Here is a 16,788-nt window from a genome sequence, read left to right on the forward strand (position 1 = left end):
CCCTGCCAGCATAAAAGACTGGCAGCTCCTTGTTTCCTTTTCTACGCACTAATGCACTGCTGACCGTGGTAATGGATACTGCGAGGTAGAGGTACATCATTTCACCTTGTTGCGGTGATGAGAGGAGAGGTACTGCGGAGAGGTATTCCTTCAACCCCAGAAACGCTTCTTGGCAGTCTGGTGTCCATTCTACCATTTTGCACTTAGATCGTTTCAACAATTTGAAGAAAGGATCGCACTTGTCTGTGAGCCGAGAGATGAACCTTGAAAGTGCGACCTACCTCCCCTGCAAGGCCTCTACTTCCTCTTTAGGATTTACCAGTGTCTTGGTCACTTCAGGGTATTGTGGCTTTGCCGGTTTTTTGAGTGTCTTTTTATGCTTGTTGTAGAATTCCGCAGTATTGACCTGGCTAAAATATTTGTTGTCACTGCGCTCCCCACTGTGCCCCCTTCGTTTCTCCCGGCCACCCTGCCGGTCTTAATTGCGCCCTTCCTGGTGACTTGACTGTTGCCAGTCTCTCTTTCGACCCCTGTTGCGGTCATCATTTGCTGGGAAGAGTACATAGTGCGTCGGTACCACACTTTGTGGAACACTGCTCTTGTCTGACGGCACAAGTGTTCTTTTTTCACCGTAGGTTACGTACTCTGCCTGTGCATATTTCAATGCTTCTGTCATGAACTCGTCATATGTGGCACCCTTTATCCTTGGTTCCATGGAGGGAGAGCGTTTTGTCAAGATTGCAGCACTTAGAAGCGGTCGTCTGCCATCTCATGACGAAAGCTCCCAGGGTCTCCTTGTCCTCTTGTTTCATGTGGAACAGTCCATCCGTGGTGTGCGCAGCCCCTGCCATGAGGATGAACCTGTTCAAGAATGTAGTCCTTAGCTCCGCAAAGGAGTCCATGGAGTTCAGAGGTTGCTCGAAAAACCAGCTCATTGTGTCACCATCCAGCATTTCGCTAAACAAATGGCATAGCGTTGCGTCGTTGAACTCTATACTGGCAGTGACTTTTTGTTACGGTTTTCTACAGACGGCGCCAATGTTAATGTCGTGTATTACGGTGTGGTGCAATACACTTCATTACTCCATATGTGATCTTTATCGCATTCCTCGATATTGTTCCTATCAAAAATAACACTACACGTTTGAGTCAAGACCACGTTGGCGTGGTCTTCAACTCCCTGATGTTTAAGTCAGTTGGATGTTAATTTCTACAGAGTAATGGAAAGTGGTTGAGATCGCTTACCTGAAGTGGAAAGGACTCTGACCTTTAATAGCTAAGTACATGTGAGCTAAGTGCCCATTTCCCAATGTGAGACTTGCTTCACTTGAAGGTGTTTTCTGGAGCTGTCTTTGGGACGTGCGTGTGGGCGCGTCCACAGTCAGCTTGGATCACGTCGCGGCCCATTGTGTAGCTGGCATGGCTGGCTTAAATCCTGCACTACGGATTTGGGCTTTGCTTGGGCTTTACTGCGTTGTTCACAGTGTTGATTGTGGCTGGGTGTAAGCCTATGCCAACAGTGTTGAATGAGAAGTCTTGGGGAATCAGCGTATTTGCAGCCGCTTAGAGTGCTCAATTAATCTAATGCTTGTTAATACAGGCGGGTTTCTATATAATCAGTAGATTTTGGTAGCGTTTGAGCATATTTGGATCCGAATGATTTCATGTTTCCGTCTTGAGAAACTATTCTTGGATAATTGCTTAGGTAGATGTATTGGATCGTCGAGATCTTTGGTGACCTTGGGAGGTCTCGAAGGAAGATTTGTCTCGAGGGACAAGTCTTCGGATTAGAATTGATTGTTGGTGCGGGTAAAGCCATTTTGTTACAAAGTTGTATTATTGACTCTTACGTGATTGAAATGGTTGCATTGTTCTATGTCTATGTGTTGATCTCGTAGAAGACGCAGCGGGATTTAAGGTGAGTAAACCTCAAATGATCATCATGATTAAAGTTAACTTCTAATTATTGAATCGCTAAATTTGAAATTGTTTTACAAATAAGTTTTGTTTTAACTCATATGAACTTAATTGACTATGGTTCATAGGTAAGTAAAATGGTTTTGATATAAAAATGATTTTTGAAATGTTTAGGGATCGTGAACTATAGTTGGTTTTAGTGGGTGATTCCTGAGGGAATGCCTACGTATATATATATATATATATAGAATATATCTAATGATGGTATAGATTTATGAAATGTTATAATTGAGTTATATGATGTAATTGTTAATGTTAGCGGATGAGACTAGAAGGGAAGAAAATGTATCTTCCGGTAAATTAGTTTATTGAGTGTGGTTTATTGTTGGCAGAAGGGACCAGAAGGGAGTACCTTCTGGTAAATTGAATTGTTGTGAATTGTTGTGGTGTTGGGCCGGAAGGGAAGAAAATGTACATTCCGTCATAAGTGTTGTTTTTATTGTGAAATTCTATTGATTTTGTCAAAGTGGCGTATTGTGAATTTCTAATTGTTTTGTCAAAGTGATGTATTGTGAGTTTCTATTTGTTTTGCCAAAGTGACGTATTGTGAATTTCGATTTATTTTGCCAAAGTGGTGATAAGCAGTGTTGGAACCACACCTTGGCCGGGTGTGGGGATGATTAGCTAGAGATCTAGTCTTTTTGCCGATCTATTCATGTGGGCCACTTGAGGGTTGTTGTAATCTCAAGAATAGAGTTTTGTGAGATGAATTGTTATTCGTTTCCATCTTCTTGTTGTTGGGTCAAGTGTCCATGAGGGACTAAGGCCATGGATTGTGATATTTTATTGGGTTCGTATTGAGTTGTTAAATTCTTCCTTTCGTACTTTTCTTTTGTTTATATGTGATCTCCTGAACTAAACTTTATGCAGGGATTACATTTATCTTATTTTCTTTTATTTGTGAATTCATGAACTATACTTTTATGCAGTAATCACAAATTCTTCTTCCAATGCTCTCCTTTTGTATGCGTGTGATCTTACTAAACTTTATGCATGGATTACACTTATCTTATTTACTTTTATTTGTGAATTCTTGAACTATGTTTTTATGCAAGAATCACTAATCTTTATCTTGCATTTCGTTTGAGTGTGATTTGTAGAGTTAGATGTCGTTGCTGATGTCTGAGATATTATAAGCATGTGTTCTATAATTAAGTTTACTCATACGAGCTTTAATAGCTTACCAGGTTTGTTTGTTTACAACCCAGTGCACCAATTCATGGTATAAGGTTTTATGTGTAGGTGAGGGTTTCAGGTTCGCAACAAAAGAGAATAGAGAAGTTGAGTTGACGATAGAAGTTATGTAATTCCTGGTCTATTTTGTAGTAAGCCTCTTAGGAGTGCTTTTATTTACATGTTGCTCAAGTTGTGTACAATGATGTATATGTATTACTTAGAATTGATTCGAATTATCACGTGTGCGAATTTGAATTTTATTGTTTAAAATTTGTGGCGTGACATCAATGACTAGATCAATGGCATTGGGACTGTAGGATGATAGATCAGAGCTGGGTTTGCTATGAAATTGGTGTGGAACTAGAGGGAGATCAGTGGTAGGCCTGGCGTCAGTGGTTTGACAAAGAGGCTCATAGGGAAGCATAGATGTCGAGTGTTTTACTTGATTTTGTCACATATCTTGCTTTTGATTCCGATCTGGACTGGTGGATGAGCGGTGGGAACCATAGATGCACGACTGTGGTGGAAGCCCGATCCCAATGATGGTTCGACTGGTACGATAGCGGTTCGGCGGAGGAGGACTCTGAAGGAATGGCGACGGTGCCAACCTAGGCAGTGGTGTTGCTTGGGAATGGTTACTTTGTTGGCCTTTTGGGCCTATTGGACTTGGATACAGCCAACATGGTGTGCGCCTCTTTGGGCCTGGGTCACGACCTGGGTTTGGTATTTTGGCCCTTTGAGGTATCTTTCTTATTTTTGAATTTGATTTTAGTTTTTTTTTTAATCCAAGCTACTTCCTTTGGGGCGCATATCACCCTTGTGGTGTATTTTTATCCCTATGTGGATCATATTGGCTTTGTTCATAACAGGAAGACCTAGTTCCTCATACGGGTGTCAACACAACCCATATTTCTAGATATTTAGTGGCACAACACTAAATCAGTCCATCTATTACCATTGTTAACCCTCGTGAGAGCTTGTGTGTCTGCATGCCTAAAGTGCATTTTGGCGCTTACCTATTTGATTATGGGTGCTCACACGTGGGTTTATCCCCCCCCCCCCCCATTTTCTTTGGTACTGGTTCTTGGCTCTTGTTCTTGGTTCTCTTTCGTTGGCTACAACTCTTTCAATGCTTGGGTTCTGATGGGGAATGGGATGGTATTGATTCGAGTTAGTTCTTCCTCTCGGTGATGTGTTTCTATATGATATGTGTACTGGGATATGGTTGGCATCAGTTTTTTTGGAAATCTTCATTTTAATTTGTTACTGCTCATTACTTTGTTGCTGCTAGCAGGGACGACAACGACATTGCTTGCAAGCATGAGTAGTTGGTGCGGTGGTTTAGTTATTTTTGTTGTTTTGTTGTATTCGGTTGTAGAGTCTCCGGCTCATAGATTAGCGGGCCATTGGTCTTCTACCACTCTTTCGAGATTGGTCGAGTTGGAGACACATGCTCTTTATTTTGTTTTTGCCTTGAATTTGCAAGTTTTGTAATTGGGTTTGTCCCTTGATTAATGAATTAGTCATTTCTCACTAAAAAAAATCAGGTAGGTAGTTATCCTCTCTATAGTTGGATTTAAAAAAAAAAACAATTGTCCACACGTTGTGTATAGGGTTGATGCTAATGTTCAATAAGGAAACTTTACATGACAAAAATTACCTGAACTATTTTTATCATGTTACTCTTTTAATTATAGTAAATAATTACATAACACAGATAAATCCATACTACAAAGGTATAACCTACACCCAGAAAATAAAAATTAAGAGCATTAACATATTGAGTGGAAGAGTTTCATTTCAGCTTGATATCTCAATTGAGTGTCCAGTATTGGTTGGTGCATCCTTATCCAAATATGTTTAATTTCGAAGTTCTTAGAAATTCTGCTCAAAATATTTGATACCATGAACAATCATTTTGTCACATGTTTCATTATCAGAAATTCGTTTCCTAAGGCTAAATAAATCGAATTTGATTGCCTAGATGATTGATCGACAAAGAATGGTTAACAAGATGAGTGTGAAATGAAGTTACAGATGCCCTAAGTGCTAGGGCATTCAATGTGATTCATTCAAGCTGGCAAAGAGTGATGATGACAGTGTACAACGTTGTGATCCAGATTCAAGCAGCAGTAATCAGAAGAAATCAGTATCTGAGTAGCCATTACATTAGCGTGGAGTAATATACCATACATAATATTGATTTTTTGCCCTAGCAATACATGAGAGGTAACCAACCTTTTTTTTCCTTTTTATTTAATGGGCCGGTGCGACTTTCCTCATGATAATGAAACTAAATAATACAATAGAGAAACATAAAACCTAAACTCCGTACTACACTCATTCTATCATGCACCAATTAGTAAAAAATGCTCGAAAGTAGCCAATTTAACTTTAACAAAGCAGTGACAAAGATAACAGTTGAAGAGTTCTACAGTAAACAGTGGTAACAAACAAGCTACATTACTAATAGCGTAAGTTGCGGGTGAAATTACGATACATCAGATATTTGATGTTCCCCAACGTACGATATTGCTTGATTGATCAGTATTTGACTATTTGTGGTTTCAAAGTCCATTTGTTGTGTTGGTGCCTTGGTGGTTTCTACCGTAGAGCTAAGGCCCAAGTGGCTGATGGATTATAAATCTTGATGAAATTCAACACCCTGACCCAATAACTGAATTGTAGGTGTCTTTGATAGTGAAATAGAACTGTTGGAAACTTGGAAATACACAAACCAAGGTTGTGGATCAAAGGTTCCTTCTGTTGTACATAAATCTTGGCTGCAGAGAATTTTAATTTTTCAGCAATTTAAAGAAGTGTCACAATACAAATTACGTGTTGAGATTTACTGATACTCTGCTCAGTCAGCTGCAAAAATTGTGCCACAATAGAGTCCTGTATTCTTGTGTTCTTGTTCCCTTTGTTCTCTTCCATAATTCCATTGCATCAATTTGGTTTAAGGACAACATGCTGCCAAGAGAAAGGGAATGAGAAATTAGATGTCTTATGTAGCGACAAAGCAGATTAAACTAACAAATGGTACAGTCTCCATTACTGAATCTACCAAATGATGAGATCGAAGAAGTACCTTGACTTGTGTTCTATTATAAGTGTAAGTTATGTGAACACACCCATCACTAGCTTGAATAACAGCAGGATATGAGAACTCCATTTCCAGATCATCCTCCAGTGTCAAAACATCACGCCATTGGTCCCCATCGTCATCGGAGAGCGCAACTTTAAGTACACCCCTTGAGATTGTATTATATGCAAGTAAAATAGAGCCATCTCTTAACTTTACACCATCAATACCTAATTGGGTGAATTTCAGTAAGCAAGATTGAGTATCAGAACTGAACGACAAGATTTAGCCCATGCGCATGCACTCATTTAGGTTAGTTTACCTTTGATTTTATATAAACAGAAATACTAAAGAAACTAACAACAGCAAAATCACATTGATTGAGTTACCAACTGCACCTGCTGCTACAATTAATCTCCATTCAGAAAATGAACTCCAATTTGAATTTCCAGTTAAAAATAGTTACATTTTGAATATCCTTATAAATACTATAAAAAATGTAAGAACTTTATGCTACAATAAAACTCCATTTTAAATTTCCAGTTGAACATATTGTGCATTTTCAATGTTCTTATATATGATTGTACCTTTTCAATGTTCTTATATATATTGAACATGTAAGAATTGATAATAAGCCAACCTGAGTTTGGATTGGGGAGATCGATAGGTTTTGCAAATTCCCAGTTTTGGCCACCATCATGGGATTCCGACATACAAACTCTACCGATGTGATCAAAGGATCGCATTAAAAGACGCAAGGTCCCTTTTGCAGTCTGATAAGGAACTGGCTGAATCACACTGAGAGTTTCATTTTCAATGTAAATAGGACCATACTTTCTCCAAGATCTAACAGAATCAGTCGCTACCTGTTGATTCAAATAATGTCAGCCAACAAACCAAAACTCAGGAAGATGTAACCACTCTACCTAATAGAGTTCCATAACAACCTCCACCCATGCCCCCCAAGAGTTCCAACTTTCAACGGAGGATCCACAGAGCAAATCTCCATTTTCCAGCAGGATAGGCTGAGGAATAAGAAAATTAGAGAGATGGTTTTGTCTCTTAGTATCGACCACGAGTCACATTTGATCACATGTACCAACATCCAACCTATGAATTCCAGTAATACCTTATTTTTTATTGGTCCTAAGATACCAGGAGGAAGTTGTTCTCTTTCTGTCCAGGTAACACCTTTGTCATATGACCTCTTCATGCATCCACTCCATCTTCAAAATCAAGCAGAAAGTCATCAGAAGCCAGCAAACAAAACATCTAGTTGAAATCTTATGGTGCATGATTATAAACCATTAAAACATTATTACTTCATTACTTAAGTTGGCTATAAGCTATTCTTGATAAATGAAAAAAAAGCTCTGTCTGGGATTTATCTAACTAGGCAATAAAAAAGTTAAAAACTTTTCCATGAATTTTTATCAAGGATACAAACACAGAACTCTTTTAATTCAAAATTTTGAAGGATATCATGGAGAGGGAAACTATGTAAATGAACTATAGCTAAGCATGGAAGTCAATGGAAAATCATTAATTTTTAAGTAGAAGCCTAGAAGCTTAATATGAATAGAAGCTCTTAAGCTCAAACCAAGATATACATACTGGCATATAAATTAGGCAAAGGGGTTCATAATATGATGCCCAGTTGGTTTATAAGTTATAGCATTTGCAGTCTAAGGTTTTCGCTCAATCTTTTATGTCTCAGATAGATTATGTGCTTCATCACCTCCACCAACCTTAAGAGTAAAAATAGGATTCAATATGCAAAAAAAAAAAAAGAACACTTATATCCATATCTTGTTTCAACCGAAAAAGAAATATAGTTTGGTCCAGCTAGTTCTCTTTTCTAAGTATAACACCTCCTACAACCAAAGGTTCAGGTTTTTTTCTAAAGGGACTTTCTAGCTAATTTAGTTTTTCCCAACATGATATAATATTTGTTTGTAATTCATATAGATGCCATGGCAATGATTTCAAATGCTGCAGAAAACTCTCATTCCTCTGGTTTTTGTTTTGGACAATTAGCTTTGTAGCATTCAAAAATTACTAAATAGTTGGCAACTTATGAACATAATATTTGTGTCAGAGATACCAGGACAACATTGAACAAAACTGAAGATTATATAGTAAACACTAAAACTGGATTGCAAACTTCTAGGACAAATTTACTTTTGAACCTCTTGTCCTATTTTATAGAACAACAGCAGCTCTTCTGATGGAAGTTTGAATAATACGGGGTTCCACAATGGAACATCTGGTTCTTCATCAGCAATCGCAGGAGGCTGCCAATTGCCATTCTGCCAATAAAGAATAAATCTATTCTTAGTTTGAACCGATAACATAAAAGTTCAGAACGTTACCAAGGAATACAACAGCAAATATATCAGCACTAATAATAAAACTTCAGTTGCCGTCCATTCAATACTCTATATCCAAGGAAAAGATACATAAACAGGACAATGAGCAACAATGTGGACAAAAGTAGATGAAATGTTTTCTTAGAATCAAAGCGAATCCATGACAGACGTAAATTAGTTTTGTGTCAATTTTAATGTTCACCGAGTAGATGTTATCATCCAGAATATGTATACAGTTAAACAGTAAGAGATCTATCTAACAACAGCACAGATACTTGTTACATTGACAAATACAGATGTCATACTACTACCTAAGTGGATACAGATATTTGTCGCATTGACAAATACAGACGTCATACTACTACGAAAGTTGATACTCATAACTCAATGTACGCAAGCAGAATCCACATTCACATGTACACAGAGGCACACACATCCGACATTATAGTAATCAAAGATAAATAGTATGTTTCATAATCCCCACTGGTTGCATAGAAAGGTTACCTTGTAAGTCTGCAACCAAATTTTCACATCAGGAGCTCCCTCTGATGACCCTCCAAAATAGGCAACCAGAAAATGATCTTTATCTACCTACATAAACAACATCAATCACTCATTTATTCAACTTGTACCCCAAATGTAAAGAGATCAAAGAACTAACACAACCCTTTCATAGTTGATGAAAATTCCTTCACCTCAACAATGGTAGAAGCATGACAGCTATTGAAAGGAACAGAATTTTCAGCAAATGTATATTCTTGTAACACAGGCCCCTCAAGAAACCGGTCCTTCCTCAAATTTATTATTGGGGTAATAGGCATTGAAGATGCTGCAACTATTCTATCCAACTTTCTGCATACATTTCGAACAAGATATGCTTGTATTAATAAAATACTTCCAAATTACAGGCATTATAGCATGTGCATCAACATAATATACCAACAGAAAACTAACTTCATATACAAAACTGAAACTTTAACATGGGATGTTTCTGGGTGACATCAAAATAAAATGGAAATTTAGTAATTCAGAGCAAATAGGGACCTGACGGGAGAGACATTAAAATTGTGAAGCAGGTGGTGACTGGAATTGAAGTAAAAAGGGTGAAAGGAGAAATGGGTTCGGAATCTGGAGAGTGGGTTATGCAGATCAGAGACACGGACCGTGGAAAATAGCAGAACCAGACAAAGAAACAGCAACAGAATGCTTCCCACTGGTTTCCACATTTCTACCCTTCTACATTCTTCATGAAATTTACTCGAAACCAATTTATAAGAGCTCTGAGAGAGAGAGAGTACCTTATGCAGTGATGGCAGATAGACTTGACTTTTGTATGAAAGTGACAGCCACACAAAGAGTGGTTAATTTCTTTTTTTAGTGTAATTTCTTTTTACCCAAAGAAGTCCAACCAGAAGGTCGAGAGATACAAATGTTCTTGTTTCTTGGACTCATTAAAGGAGATTCCAAGGTTTTCATCGACTATGAATGGTAAGGCTTTCAGTTCCAAGGTGCATCAAGTCTAGCGTTAAGACATGACTCGGTTTCACCAGCTTCTCCATTCTGGAAATCTGGATCAGCTGGGAGGGAAAGTTTCTTCGTCAAAGTTAGACATCAGTCTGAGCCAAAAGACCAGATAGAAGACCTTTCATACATATTCAGGTCATACATAATTTGCAATTTAGTTTATGGCAACAAACTAACAACTATTGCCCTCATATTTTGAAGTGACAACAGCTTAGTTAATCTACAATCTTGTATCATAAAACAGTCAACTTCAACTTCTATAACATTCCAAGCTCCTACGGCAATTTGCAGCAATCAGCAGCGGGGATTAGTGAGGACCCTTCTAGTATACAGTCCCAACTAAAAGGATTCTGATGTCAAGAAATCACGATTTTCACCCATATCATATCAGAAAATATACAGCTATATTGAACGATAGTCTGATTCAAGCAACTAATATTCAGGCTCAGTGGAGAAGTCAGGTTCCGCAGGTTTTGGTAACCTCGGCATATCATCTTTGATCTTTTGAGCACCCCTCCTTGTGTTTGCAGCAAACCTTTTGGCCAGCAGAGTGATCCCCAGATTCATTTTTGCTTGGGAAGCATTGGAACTTGGTTCAAATTCTTCTTCTTCCTCTTCTGCAGTCTCATAAGCTACTTTCTCTTCCAAAGCAAAGGATTCTCTCAAGCTGAGATCTTTTGCTATCATTCTTCTCTTGTGGCGACGCCAAGCAGCCTGTATGAAGCATGCTGCCCATGTTCTCCAATGGTGAGAGTAAAACCGAAAGGTGTGCTGCAGCTTCTTGCTGTGCAGGCGTCTAAATTGGTTGGCCACAAATTTCAGATCTTCAGCTCGCAATGCAAAAGCTTCAACTTCAGAAAGTGCTATGACTGTTCTTGTTGAAGAAGGCATGTTGACAGTAGATTTTGGGAGCAGTGCCCATGCAAGTAGCTCCTCACCACAGAAGTCCCCAGGTCTTAATGTTATTGAATTGAAGAAACCTGTCCGCCCTCCATTAGTTGTAGAACTATCAAGTGTACCTCTAATAATGAAAAGCATTTCTGTGACAGGGTCACCCTCTCTGACAATATAAGTGTCTGCCGTGCTTAGGGAAGATACAAGACGCTCACAAATTGCATCAAGAAGCTGATCATCCATCTCTGAGAAGAAGGGTACCTGCATTTAAAAATAAAGGGAATGAGTATACAAAGCAGTATCATTATAGGCTTATAGCTCACAGTGCATGCATATAGTTAGATAGTCACAACATTTACTAATAAACTCATCATTGTTGAATAATGTAGCAAACCATTTCAGAGGCAGTACAGTGAGTACACTAAGTTTTATGCCAGTTCCATTAACTTAATAAACTTTAATCATATTCCAACATGAAGTGAGAATATGAGCCTTGGTTCTACTGTATTTTGCACATGCATATAGGGTACTTTGAAATGCCAATAAAAAGAAACCTCTCTAGTGGTATGCCCCAACTACACCTTCAAGCAATTCTCTTATTCTATAATTTGAATAGCACAGGACAAAGGATAACGGTAAGGCATGCAAGAAAAATTCTTAAGGAGAGCCGTACTCGTCGAACAAGATCTAAGCATAGGTGTCGTTGAATATCACGGCGAAGATCAGCAGGTAAGCCATGAAGGATGGTTTCTTCATCAACTCCTCGAGTCGCCAGCCACTTGTATTGGACAAATCGTCGAACACGTTGTCTCAAATCTATAGGGAGTTGACGATGCCCCATCCATTCCTCAGTGTCTCTTCTCTTAAGCCTCCACTCCTCAAGCCTCACAGTTATTGATTGGAGATAGGTCTACGATAAAAAGACAATCTCTAAGCTTGAGTTAATCTAAAACGCATCATCTCATATAAAATATCACTTTTAGGTAACTGAATTGTTAATTACAATAAATGCAATTATAAATATAAGCATATCATATTACGAACAATCAATTAACAATTAGTAATCCAACTCCAGAACTATAACAGCAATTACCCAACAAAGCAACGGTGTCATTATGCAAACTATTGTATCAGAACTTAAGCAGTGGTACACAAGAAAAGTATGGCATTTTTATGAAATTTACAGGCTACTATTTCTATCCTACAGTGTAGACAAATTCATTTAGCAGCTACAAAGTGAACGAAACATGTGAAAGACTTCATCAAGCATTAAAGTGAAAGAAGAAGGCAAAAAACTTCCCCAATACCTGCATATTCCCAATTAAGTGGGCAAATAAGACAAGCCCTACGATGGCGATGAGAATGGCAAATGATGTCTCTCCAATAAAAGTGCTCGTCGTTAAATTTTGCCCATATGAACTGGGAGAATAAGAAAGGAACAATACGAATCATGCTCTATTGATTAACAGACTGAAAATTTTTACTGTTATTCACTTACTTATCATCAATTAAAGACCTGTGTAATTTTCTGTAGAACTGTTCTCGGTAGATTTCTCCAGAGTTTAGCATACTACTGATCATATAGTTGTGAATTATACTCATACTGGTAATTGATCCCATGAATACTAGACAATACATATTCCAGCCCATCAAAATCCAGTGCATGTTTCATAAAGCAAAAGAAAAACAAACATGATAGACACAATTCGTAATCAACATGACAAAATCACGAATGATTATATTAACCTCAGAATAGCAGTCCTGATGATGTTATTGTAATTAGAATAAACTGGCTCTTATTAAATCATTTTTTCTGGTTTAGAAAAGCACAGTCCCCATACCTTAGTTGTTGTAAACCCCACCATAGGCAATAGAAGTACTTTGTGATGAACTTAGAGGAGACAGCATTTTTCGTCAGTGCACTTTCAAATATTCCATATTTGAATATTTTACTTTCAGGATTGCAGTTATCAAAAACATGTGTACTATTTGCCCATGTCACATGATCAATTTGGTTGACACTATCACAATCTAAATATTTAGGCAAGCATTTTGGGGTGCTGAGTTCTTTGTCACAAAATGACTTCCAGCATGAGGCATACCGGTCAATAGATAGCAGATACCATGCGGCCCCCAAAACCTGAACAGCATGAAAATGTTATATCCTTTCAGAAATTAGGGACGGGTACAGAGAAAGAGGACAAGATACAATCTAACTTACATGGCTGGCCAGCATGTACAATAGCAGATTATATGCAGCCCCTGCCCAAGCAGTTTTTGTCACCACGCCAGTTGCTTTGATTAATTGCAAACTTAAAGGGAAAATCAGATATAATCTGGGAATGTACTGGAGGAGAACAATTAGCGCAAGCGCATTGTTGGTGTTATCCGTTTGAGCATTTTGGGGAGGTATGATAAACCAGATGACTATCTGTACAAAATATGTGAATTAGCTGTAATTACCTTTCTCACCCAAGGAAAGCACAAAAGAGACCAAACTCTAATATCTTATGATCTTGAATCTAACATTGTAGTATGGTTTAATGGGGGTGCTAGTTTTCACAATCTCCATTTTAGGTCAAAATGAAAATACACTTGTCATATATCCCCACAGAGTTTCTGTATACTGCTTCAATAATTATATTGGTGTCATCCATAAAGTCAAACAAAAGCTCCACTTAAAAGAGTAAATATAAACAGCTTGAATTATGAAGTTTAAAGCGACATTAGAAGCCTAAAGTCTGTCCACAAGGTAGATACTGAATTTATATGACTAACTTTTGAGTGACAAGGTAAACATTATTATTTATCAAATAATAAAATAATCTAGACTTCCAGCAGCTAAATCATACTTCCGTTAGATGCAAATGCACCAAAAAAACATGCCATACAAACTAAATATATAGTTGATAGGCAGGAAAGTGAGGAAACACATAGAGGGATGAGTGATGAATTTTCTCCCAGGTTCAGTACGTGCATACTTAAAATAAAAGCAAACGGAAGATTATTGCTCCTGCCTATCAGATGATGCCCTCACACATATCCTAATAGATTCTCAGTTCCTCATGAATTCATTGTCTCCTGTCATGTCATCCACAACAAAATTTGGAATCAAACAAGATTAACCTTGTCATGGACCCATTGTCATTCTCACTCACATTATGGCATTATGCTACGCTAGATATTTCAAACACTTCAACTAAGTGAGTGGATTTAAGGCTGTAAAATTTCCAGAATTATACACCAAATATGTACCTGAGGAAGTGGCAATGTGGCTATGAGATCAATAGAGAAGTCGGATTTAATGTATCTTTGTGCAATCTTCTTTGGGTCCATGACAAGTTCACCCCTTCCAAACACTCGAGAACTTGGTGCAGTATAAGCTGTCCTAAACTTTATAATCATGTGGAGCAAATAGAAAAAATCCGCAATAGTCCGGAATAAAGTCACAACAATCCGCAAATTCAAGTCTGTCTTCATGCAAAAATTGTTTCCACTCCCTCCAGCCATGGGCAAGTAAAAGTACAACGGGTCCACAAAGAGTGCAACCAAGCATGAGACAATGAAAACTCGATTCCATTGCAGCACTAACTCACTACCTGGGTCAAGTATTTTTTTGCGCCATGGCTCATGGTCCTCCGGAAACACCTTTGAATGCCCGATTCTGAAAGTTTCAACAAATCTGCTTCTGCCTCTCACTAGTTCATTATCAGATTTGAGCAATGAAGATGATGCAACCTTATATTGACAGGCTGACTTTTCAAGACGTTCAGTTCTGTCCCATATAGAATCTCTATGGTGTTTTTGATCAGAATAAAACCTAAGCACATAAAAAAAGGTTAGTAAAGTATTAGAGTATCCAAACACTACTTGTTCTATCAGCAAACATTATCATCTCTGTAAAGAGAGTCGCTTATCTTATAGAGAATTCGAGCCATAAGAAAAGCTTCAGCATAATTAACAGTCAACTTTCATCCCCACAATTAAACTATAATTCGTTCATGATACCTAGTTCAATCGACACAACAAAGTTTCCTGTATTTCCTCAGCAAAGAAACAAAAATCTCTAACAAGAGTAAACCCGAAGACAACGATTACCAATCCAATGTTAGACTTTGGCCTAATTTCTGGATAAACTGGAACACCCAACATCAAATACAATCCAAATTGCATGCCCAAATGAGAAAGCTTAGTTTTGGGGTAACCATAGGACTAAAAGTAACTCAATTCTTCTTCAAAATCCAAATAAGCATCAGAACAAAGACAGAAACAAAAAGACAATTCTAAGAACTTTCTTGGGTCAACTTCTCCTTAAAAAACAGAGATGAAAAGGATAAAACTTTGAGTGAGAAATAACCTGACAAGCCTCTCTTTCTTCAATTCCATGCCCAGAAGAATAAGAAAGCTGAAACCCAACCGCTCTTCAGAATTTTAACATACCCAGAACAATAAAGGCAGCAACTTTAAATGGGATGCTGCTAATGGTAACTTCCAAATCTGAGGTTAGAGAGTGTGTGAGGGTTAGAGTGGGAGTGACATTGATTTGATTTGGTGGGTATGGAGTGGAATCTAATTCATTCCATAGAGCAAGTGAGTTGTCTTGGTAAACAAATAGTTTGTGTTCAGAATGAGGAAGCCAAACAAGACACTGGTGTTGACTGTTACAGTCATTCCATAGACCTGTGATTGTCTTCATTCAGTCCACACATGGTTATATACTTTTCACTGCTACTAGTGGGTATGGGATTTTTCCTGATTTCATTTTATTATATTATTGAGCTAATAGTCCTCATCCCACACTTGGCTTTGTCAATTATTACTGACTAAAGCTCGACCATATTTTGTGGTAATTTACGAGTGACTTGACTTAAGAGCAAGTTCACCCAAAAATCTCTGGATCACTGCCATCGGATATCAGTTTTCACTTGAGAAGCACCGACGAGTGTCCAAATTTAACATGATTAAATACGTAGACACGTTAATATTTAAATATGTTAATAAAATATTATTTAAATTACATAATTCTAATTAAAAAAATTTAAACAAGAAGCAATATTGTTTCTTATTTTTTAAAAAGATTATGGCTAGTTTAATACAGCTTCACTTCTAAAAAAATCAATTTCTAGATCGACTTCTAAAATTGAGAGCTTCTTTCATACCTCCCAAAATGACACCGACACCTCTTTCTTTTTTCATGTCAATCTTGACAAAGTCAACACATGTAAAATGACTAAAAAAATATTAACAGTACAAATATAAAATAAAATAAAATCAATCTAAACTGTTTTTCCACGTACGTACAACATAAGTCTTAAACAGGATAAAATCTTCTTCCCAGCCTACCGCGCTTAGAACATGGATTGGGAAAGAAATGCTAATAGAAGATTTCGACAATTATTCTCTATGTACCGAGACTGCCTTGATTATTTCAATGAAATTTTCCAAGAACAAGATATCCATAATCATTCACAATCAATGAGTAAGTAAAATTTTATGTCAATTTCAAAGGTTATTTAATATGTAGGCATTGACTTTGATTTTTTTTTTTTAAAGATGATGTGCACACTATATTAATATTAATTTTTATTGTTTTTAGCTTTTGTTTACAGTGACTTTATTTTTTAGTTCCACTATAAATGATTATGTTAAAGAACTTGTGGAAATATATATTTGGTAATGTATTGTAACTTTGAACAAACAAGTTAGCTATGAATCTAGACAAAACTAAGAACTAATTAAATGAAAAAAAATCAGTGTGATGGA

At 37.4% G+C, this 16,788-nt stretch overlaps 2 protein-coding genes across 2 annotated transcripts; both read right to left on the reverse strand.

Moving 5' to 3' along the window:
• Positions 1-5,470: 5,470 nt before the first annotated feature.
• Positions 5,471-9,879, reverse strand: LOC126789797 (uncharacterized). The gene is made up of 9 exons (XM_050515850.1): positions 9,652-9,879; positions 9,303-9,459; positions 9,112-9,198; positions 8,420-8,547; positions 7,368-7,464; positions 7,186-7,263; positions 6,879-7,104; positions 6,245-6,468; positions 5,471-6,126 (listed from the first exon to the last, which is right to left on the reverse strand). Exons 1-9 carry the CDS (start codon positions 9,831-9,833, stop codon positions 6,103-6,105), a joined length of 1,203 nt encoding a protein of 400 aa, XP_050371807.1. The 5' UTR covers positions 9,834-9,879; the 3' UTR covers positions 5,471-6,102.
• A 339-nt stretch (positions 9,880-10,218) lies between these two features.
• LOC126789793 (cyclic nucleotide-gated ion channel 17-like) lies at positions 10,219-15,684 on the reverse strand. The gene is made up of 7 exons (XM_050515845.1): positions 15,383-15,684; positions 14,281-14,845; positions 13,247-13,456; positions 12,867-13,165; positions 12,333-12,444; positions 11,699-11,935; positions 10,219-11,286 (listed from the first exon to the last, which is right to left on the reverse strand). The coding sequence occupies exons 1-7, from the start codon at positions 15,409-15,411 to the stop codon at positions 10,564-10,566; spliced, it is 2,175 nt and encodes a 724-aa protein (XP_050371802.1). The 5' UTR covers positions 15,412-15,684; the 3' UTR covers positions 10,219-10,563.
• Positions 15,685-16,788: the final 1,104 nt, after the last annotated feature.

Source organism: Argentina anserina, chromosome 4 (assembly GCF_933775445.1).
Source record: "Argentina anserina chromosome 4, drPotAnse1.1, whole genome shotgun sequence".
In the NCBI taxonomy this organism is placed as follows: domain Eukaryota; kingdom Viridiplantae; phylum Streptophyta; class Magnoliopsida; order Rosales; family Rosaceae; genus Argentina; species Argentina anserina.

Coding starts and splice junctions, on each gene's coding strand:
- LOC126789797 (XM_050515850.1), bottom strand. CDS start 9,833: ATGTGGAAACCAGTGGGAAGCATTCTGTTGCTGTTTCTTTGTCTGGTT. Junction 7,264..7,367: donor TAGGACCAATAAAAAATAAG/GTATTACTGGAA, acceptor CTTATTCCTCAG/CCTATCCTGCTGGAAAATGG. Junction 7,105..7,185: donor CTTGGGGGGCATGGGTGGAG/GTTGTTATGGAA, acceptor TTGAATCAACAG/GTAGCGACTGATTCTGTTAG.
- LOC126789793 (XM_050515845.1), bottom strand. CDS start 15,411: ATGGAATTGAAGAAAGAGAGGCTTGTCAG. Junction 14,846..15,382: donor AAGAAAGAGAGGCTTGTCAG/GTTATTTCTCAC, acceptor TTATGTGCTTAG/GTTTTATTCTGATCAAAAAC. Junction 13,166..13,246: donor TGTACATGCTGGCCAGCCAT/GTAAGTTAGATT, acceptor CATGCTGTTCAG/GTTTTGGGGGCCGCATGGTA.